This window comes from Gekko japonicus, unplaced genomic scaffold, assembly GCF_001447785.1.
Source record: "Gekko japonicus isolate JY-2015 unplaced genomic scaffold, Gekko_japonicus_V1.1 scaffold6323, whole genome shotgun sequence".
NCBI classification, from domain to species: domain Eukaryota; kingdom Metazoa; phylum Chordata; class Lepidosauria; order Squamata; family Gekkonidae; genus Gekko; species Gekko japonicus.
The window spans coordinates 11,621-19,760 of record NW_015161018.1 but is presented as its reverse complement, the minus strand read 5'-3'; the positions used below and the strand labels follow the sequence as shown (position 1 = coordinate 19,760).

General features: G+C 50.6%; 1 protein-coding gene across 1 annotated transcript in view; it reads left to right on the top strand.

The window, feature by feature from the left end:
- LOC107122612 (putative olfactory receptor 52P1) overlaps positions 1-7,248 on the top strand; it is an 8,170-nt gene extending 922 nt beyond the window's left edge. The window contains exon 3 of the mRNA XM_015425724.1: positions 6,299-7,248. Within this exon, the coding sequence (XP_015281210.1) occupies positions 6,299-7,248 (950 nt within the window). The remainder of the gene's footprint in view (positions 1-6,298) is intronic.
- Positions 7,249-8,140: the final 892 nt, after the last annotated feature.

The following is an 8,140-nucleotide window of genomic DNA, read 5'->3' as shown; positions in this document are numbered from 1 at the left end:
AAGCACCAAGAATACAGAGCATCCCTTGCCCCAGATATAAGAACATGAGAAGAAGCCAGTGTTGGATCAGGCCAAAGGCCCATCCAGTCCAACACCCTGTGTCACACAGTGGCCAGAAATACCAGGTGCCACCAGGAGGTCCACCAGTGTGGCCAGGACATTAGAAGCCCTCCCACTGTTGCCCCACCCCAAGCACCAAGAATACAGAGCATCCCTTGCCCCAGATATAAGAACATGAGGGAAGAAGCCAGTGTTGGATCAGGCCAAAGGCCCATCCAGCCCAACACCCTGTGTCACACAGTGGCCAGAAATACCAGGTGCCACCAGGAGGCCCAGCAGTGGGGCCAGGACATTAGAAGCCCTCCCATTGTTGTTCTTATGTTCCCCTAAAGAAGCAGGTCCGTAGCTTGGGGAGGGGCTGGTGCTACCAAACCCAGGCTTCCTGATGGATAAATAGGTGGTAGTGGTGGCTACCGCCCTTCCCGGCAGGGTACGTGCAACAACAGGATCTCAGTTAATTACGCTCAGCATTCCACAATTACAGATACGTCTGCTAATCAACCTCCAATTTTGACATACTTATTTCCTTCACTATGTCCCCCCCACCCCAATTAAACCCAAACAAATGATAACCATACAAACTAATCTGGTTACTCCTGTTTGATCCTTGAATCCGTTAAACATCTTCATTATGCTGTATGCTAATTTACTGCTCACCCTCTACCGATATGAATGGACTCGTAATTTCCGTTTCATTGTCTCTGAAGAAGTGTGTGTGCACATGAACGCTTATACCTTGAATAAAACTTTGTTGGCCTTAGAGGTGCCTCTGGACTCAAACAATTTTGTTTTGCTGCTTCAGACCAACATGGGCCCTGTTCACATGGCGAATTTGCCGTGGGAGAGCCACGAATGCTGGGCGGATTTTCAGGGCGCGATCACACCGCAACATCTGGCACGCGTAGCGCACCCGTGGCCAACCCGTGGCGTGCCACCAAAGCTGCGCAGTTAAAAAATATCTCAACAAATGTACTAGCAAATGGTTTGCCATGGGCTGCCCACAGATTCGTTCCACTTGCACCTGGCTGGATGACCTTCGGCAAGCCGTAGTTCTGATAAGAGCTATCCTTGGAAAAGAGCCGTTTCTGTCAAGAGCTCTCTCAGCCCCACCCACCTCCCTTCTCATTGGGTGGCCAGAGTCTTTGAGCTTCAGTTTCATTATCTGGCCTTCCAGGGAACAGTCAGGGTTGATTTCTTTTAGGATTGACTGATTTGATCTTCTTGCAGTCCAAGAGTCTTCTCCAGCACCATAGTTCAAAAGAATCTATTCTTCGGCGCTCGGCCTTCCTTATAGTCCAACTCTCGCAGCCATACATGACTACTGGGAATACCATTGCTTTGACCATGCGGACTTTTGTTGGCAGGGTGATGTCTCTACTTTTTAGCATGCTGTTTAGGTTCGCCATCGCTTTCCTCCAAGGAGCAGGCGTCTTTTAATTTCATGGCTGCTGTCACAGACTGCGGTGATCTGGGATCCCAGGAACATGAAGTCTGTCACTACTTCCACGACATCAATGTGGCCTGCAATGGCCACACCCTAACACACCCCACTCCCAACGATAGGCTATTTATCAGACTTTACATCTTAATTGGTTATTGCCAGAATCCTGGTGGTCTATTGTTATTCGGCTCCAAGGTCACCCTGTCTCTGGCAGCACAGCCCCGCAATGTTTCAGTCCCGATACATAACAGTGTGCAACCTTTGTTCTTCTGTGTGGGTTACTGACTCATTATCTTTGCCAGTGGCAACCAGAGACAATGGAAGATTCTTTTCCATAAATGCAATAAATATATATATTTTTTTTTAAAAAAAGTTTTTGAAAAGAATCAACTTCCCCTTCTCTTCATCCAAGATGCTCAATTTTGGATGCCATTTTACATTAAGAAACAGCAAGCTGGTGATATAATTTATAATGACAAATGCCCCTTAGCTTTTACATCAGTCAGAGATTAGCATTAATGTGTACCAGGGGTCGTTTCCTGCAGGAGAGCACAGGAGTGAAGCTCTGGCAGTAAAGAGCCCAGGGGGCGGGCACATGCAACAAGCCCCACCCCCTGCCCCCAGCAGCCCTCAGTCAGAGCAAGAAGCAGCCAGGTAAGTTGCAGTGGGTGTTGCCTTCTGACACACTTCCGGTGATGTCAGGGGGTGTGGCCTTAGGTACAAGCGCTCCCTCCTCGGTGAGGGCAGATCTGCACGTTCCACCTCCCCCCCCAATAGCTAGCAATCCAAAACAGTCTAATGGAGCCTGAGCAGTTGAAAAGTACTGAGAAACGTTGAGTGATTTCAGCAAAGTACTTTTATTAGGATAGAATAAGACAAAGACTGCCCAGAAAACCCACCACCAAAACACACCCTCTACTTCCTATAGGCTATTACAGTAGCCGAGAGTCCCATAGGCTCTCGGCTGCGGACCTGGCCCTCTGATAGGTGCGGGCTAGGATCTGCTTGGCTATTGTTCTCCCTGAGCGAAGCTTCAGGGCTTTGCTTGAGCGCATGGCCCAACGGTCGCGCACATGGTAATGGCGGAGTACATTACAGCAGTGGTCGGTGTTGCCTTCTGACACACTTCCGGTGTGTAGCATATGCAAATGAGTTATGCTAATGAGTTGTGCTAATGAGCTCCTGCAGCTCTTTTTCTACGAAATGACCACTGGAAAGCACCATCACTGTAAGAACGGGACCCGGGACCCAGCCCAGTGACCCTTTTCCTCTGCTTAGTGGAGCATTGGCCTGGGGAAAGCCCATTCCATCAAACCGTTTAAAAACAAAACATTGAACACAGTTTTCAACTTGATGCTGCCAAACTGCACAAATTGCAGTCTAGTGTTGAATCTAACATCTCTGCTAGTTGGAGTGTTGAGGGAGATGCCTTGTTATCATTGTGAGTCCCAGAGTGTGTCACTAAAGGGCAGGCTTCACCACACCCTGGGGATCTTCTCCAGGGACTCTCCCAACTTCTTTTTAATTTCTCCCTGATGGGGATCTTTGCAACATTCTGCGATGACTCCAAGTCTTTAGGCGAGAGCAGCGCGAGCCTCTTCCAGCAGAACTTTGATGGGAATTCACAGTACACTGGAAGGCCTTATGGAACAACTGCAGTCAATACAACCACCAAGGAACTTGGCAAACCAACCTGACCTAGCCAACAGGTGTGTAAAGGTAAAGGTTCCCTTGCGCGAAAGCCAGTCGAATCCAACTCTAGGGTTGCAGTGCTCGTCTCCGTTTCAAAGCCGAAGAGCCAGCGCTGTCCGAAGACGTTTCTGTGTCCGAAGATGTTTCTGTGGTGACTAAACACCAAGGTGCACGGAACGCTGTTACCTTCCCACTGAAGTGGTACCTATTTCTCTACTTGCAATTTCTTGCTTTCGAACTGCTAGGTTGGCAGGAGCTGGAACTAGAGACGGGAGCTCACTCCGTCATGCGGCGCACTCGGGTCTCGAACTGCTGAACTACCGACCTTCCACAGCCTGCAGCTCAGCATCTTAACCACTTGAGCCACCGCAGCTCCTAACAGGTGTGTAGACTTTCACAAATTATTGTGTGGATATGCTTTGCCTATTCCAGAAACATGCACATGGATGTTTGGCTCTTAGGTGGTGGAATGAAGACTGTACAGTGTTAGTAGCCATCTTGGTGGATAAGCGGGGGGGAGGGGGGTCTGCATCAAATCTGCGGAACGTTGAACATCCAATAGAGAAGGATTTTGGGTCAGCCTCAGTGTTCCCTCTAAGCGGAGTGAGTGTGAGCTAGCTCACAGTTTTTTAGCCTCCAGCGCACACATTTGTGTCTTAGCTGAGGAAGGATGGGTGGCTCCAGAGCAAACTAATTTATGCAGCCGCCAAATCGCTCACTCACAACTTTAATGTCAGTAGCTCACAAGGTAGAATTTTTGCTCACAAGATGCCACAGCTTAGAGGGAACATTGGTCAGCCTTGTTGACCCCAATCCAGACCATGGATGAGAAGAAAGCTTAAGGAAGGGAACTTGAAAATTCTTCCTCATTCCATGAGCTTAAAAAAAAACACAAGATACTTCCTGCCACGTTCCTAGTCTAGAAAGCCTTTGTTATTCAGTGTGTATTCTGAACGACGCACCTCCGCCCGTGTCTCCTTGCATGACCGTATTGCATGAGTTCTCTTACAGCGTCTTACACATTTTTTAAATGTCTACTAGCCGCCTCTCTTCCTTATGGAGCTCAAGGTGGTGTGCAATATAAATAAAATAATAAAAAAGAATATATAAAAATACATAAAACCAAAACTTAAAAATCACAATTTAGGCCTGCTTTAATCAAATGCAGTCCCAAATGAAACCACCTTCACCTGCCTCTGCAGGTCTGGAAGCGAGGGCTCCAGGTGTACCTCCTTGAGGAGGCTGTTCCATAATTGTGGGGCTGCCACTGAAAGGGTCCCGTCTCGTGTGCTGCCAGATGAGCTTCTTTGATTGATGGGGCAGTCAGGAGGGCCCCTCCCTGTGATCTTAATTCCTGGGCAGGAACATCTGGGAGATGAGGGTCCTTCAGATATCCTGGTCCCAGGCCATGTAGGGCGTTAAAGGACAAAACTAACACCTTGAACAGGGCTCCGGAGCCAGTGTAATTGCTGTGATATCAGGGTCACAATAGCTCCCAATAGCTGGCCCCCACCAGCAGCCTACCCGCAGTGTTCTGCACGAGCTGCAGCCTCTAAACACTCTTCAAGGGTAGCCCGAAGCAGCGTGCATCGCAGTAGTCCAGCCTAAATGTTACTAAGGCATAGGTGGCTAGATCAAACTGAGCCAGGAATGAGTGCAGCTGGCGTACCAGCCGACCCTGGGTAGAAGAAGAAGAAGAAGAAGAGATTGGATTTATACCCCGCCCTTCACTACCCAAAGGAGTCTCGGAGCGGCTCACAAACTCCTTTCCCTTCCCCTACATAAGAACAAGAGAGAAGCCCATGTTGGATCAGGCCAAAGGCCCATCCAGTCCAACACTCTGTCACACAGTGGCCAGAAATACCAGGTGCCATCAGGAGGTCCACCAGTGGGGCCAGGACATTAGAAGCCCTCCCACTGTTGCCCCCCCCCCAAGCACCAAGAAGACAGAGCATCACTTGCCCCAGAGCCCCTATCTATACCTTGTGGCTAATAGCCACTGCTGGACCTCTGCTCCATATGCCTATCTAATTCCCTTTTGAAGCTGTCCATGCTTGTACCTCCCCACAACAGGCACTCTGTGGGGTGGGTGGGGCTGAGAGAGCTCTAACAGAAAGTGCTCTTTTCCAAGAACAGCTCTGCCAGAACTATGGCTTGCCCAAGGTCATCCAGCAGGTGCAAGTGGGGGAGTGGAGACTAGACTAGAGTCCGCGGACTTAACCACTACACCATACTGGGTAAAAGCACTCTGAACCACAGCAGCCAACTGGTTTTTGAAGGTGTCTCGTGTGCCGAGTTCAGCACTCCCAAGCTGTGAACCTTGTTTTTCAGGGGGAATCATAACCCCATTCGAGCCAGGGGAGATCTCAAGTCTATGGAAGGAAGGAGTTACTCCCTTGAAGGAAGATCCTCCAAGGAAGCTTGCCTGATTGTTTCCCTTGTAATCACTGCCTTTCTTTGTTTGTGTCTTCTCTTCTTTCGGCAGGTTGTGTGGTGTGGTGTAACACTTCCTCTACAACTCTCTCACTTAAGAAAAGGAGTGAAATGAAAAAGAAAGCCCAAGAGAAGTCTCTTCTTGGCGTAGGACCAAAATGAGAGCTCAGAAATGGGCGGTGAGTGTAAACTCCCCCTCCCCAAAAAAAACACCTCAGAAAGGAATCATTCCGAAATGTCGAATGGGGTCTAGCTTCTAGGAATGAGCAGAAACGGTTGCCTTTTCTTCCATTCAGGGCTTTTTTGTAGAAAAAGCCCAGCAGGAACTCATTAGCATAATTAGCCACACCCAACCGCAGAAACATATTAACATATTAGGCCACACCCCTGACAGCACAGGTCATTAGCATATGAGGCTACACCCCACATTACCAGAAATGTGCTCATCCAGCCACACCCAACTTTTGCTTTTTTTGTAGCAGGAACTCCTTGGCATGTTAGGTCACACACCCATAATGTAGCCAATCCTAATGAGTTTCTGCTGTTGGGTGTGGCCAATTATGGGCGTGGCCAACTCAAGAGCCAGCCGGAACTCCGTTCCTGTGCGTTCCTGCCCAAAAATAGCCCTGCTTCCATGTCTGAGCCTTGCGTTCTCTCCATTTCTCTCGTCAGCTCCTGCCAACATCAGCCACCACATCACTTCCTCCTCCTTCTTCCTTCTGGGTCTTCCAGGGCTGGAGAAGGAGCAGGTCTGGATCTCCATCCCCTTCTTCTTCACCTACCTCACGGCCCTCTTGGGGAACGCCACCCTGCTGTGGGTCATCTGGACGGAATCCGGCCTGCACAAGCCCGTGTACCTCTTCCTCTCCATCCTGGCGCTGACCGACATGGCCTTGCCGACCTGCGTCGTGCCCATGATGCTCACCATCTTCTGGATGGGCACCCAAGAAATCACCTTCGTCGCCTGCCTGGTGCAGATGTTCATGATCCACGCCCTTTGTGCGGTGGAGTCCGGGATGCTCACGGCCATGGCTTACGACCGGTACGTGGCCATCCGCACCCCGCTCAGCTACACCTCGCTGCTGACCGCGAACACGGTGGCTAAGCTGGGGGCCGCCATTGCCGTCCGGGCCTTGGTGGTGGTCCTTCCCTTCCCCTTTCTGGTCAAGAGGCTGCCCTTCTGCCGCTCACACCTCATCTCCCACTCCTACTGCGAGCACATGGCCCTGGTCAAGCTGGCATGCGGAGACACCACACCCAACAACCTCTACGGGCTGACCCTCTCCCTCTTCATCGTCGGCTGTGACCTGAGCTTCATCTTCACCTCCTATGGTCTGATCCTGCACGCCGTATTCCGGCTGCCCTCCGTGAAAGCCCGGCGCAAGGCCCTGGGCACCTGTGGGGCCCACGTGGGGGTCATCGTGATTCTCTACACTCCTGGAGTTTTCTCTTTCCTCTGCCACCGCTTTGGTCGTAACGTCCCCCACCATGTCCACATCTTCCTTGCCAACATCTATCTGGTGGTCCCAGCCATGCTCAACCCCATCGTCTATGGCGTCAAGACGAAGGAGATCCGTGACCGGGTTCTGAGGGCCCTTCAGATCGGAAAGAGCATCCCATAGGAGGAGGAGGAGGAGGAGGAGGAGGAGGAAGAAGAGAAGGAGGAGGAACATAACATAAGAACATAAGAGATGCCAATGTTGGATCAGGCCAAAGGCCCATCCAGTCCAACACTCTGTATCACACAGTGGCCAGAAATACCAGGTGCCGTCAGGAGGTCCACCAGTGGGGCCAGGACATTAGAAGCCCTCCCACTGTTGACCCCCCCAAGCACCAAGAAGACAGAGCATCCCTTGCCCCAGAGTCCCTATCTATACCTTGTGGCTAAGAGTCACTGATGGACCTCCACTGATGGAGGAGGAGGAGGAGGAGGAGGAGGAGGAGGAGGAAGAAGAGGAGGAGGAGAGTGGATTTATACCCCACCCTTTGTCAGGTAGCCCTGTCATAGAGTTGGAGGTTGCCTCCCCCTCCTCATTCACAGCTCTTCCCTGTCTGGCGCTGCTTGCTATCTGTAGCAATGACGTTGGTGGATTTTCTGTCTGTAAATCACAAGGCTTGGGAAATGTAACAGTTTAGGCGCTAAAATGCTTGCTTGCCTGCTTTGCCCACGTGCGCGGAATCTATCTATTGGCTTTTGCAAGGGGGGGGGCAGTTTGAATATCTTATAAGTCAGTAGCCATCCTATTACAGGCCATTCCTAACACAAGCTGTATACGAGTTACTTTAGTCCTGGAATTACCAAAATAAACACTTATCTTCTGAAGAAGCCTGAGTGTGTGGTGTTACCTGCCTAAAGTTCCTGACGCTGGGCCGTAGTTTTCCTAGGCGGAGGATGCTGGAGGGGGAGAGAGGGAAAGCTGAAGACGGAGGGGCAGGAAAATATAGGCTGGCTACAAGAGGAGGTGCTACGGGGTCTTTCAGCAAAGGGAAATATGAAATACTGCTGGAGGGGGG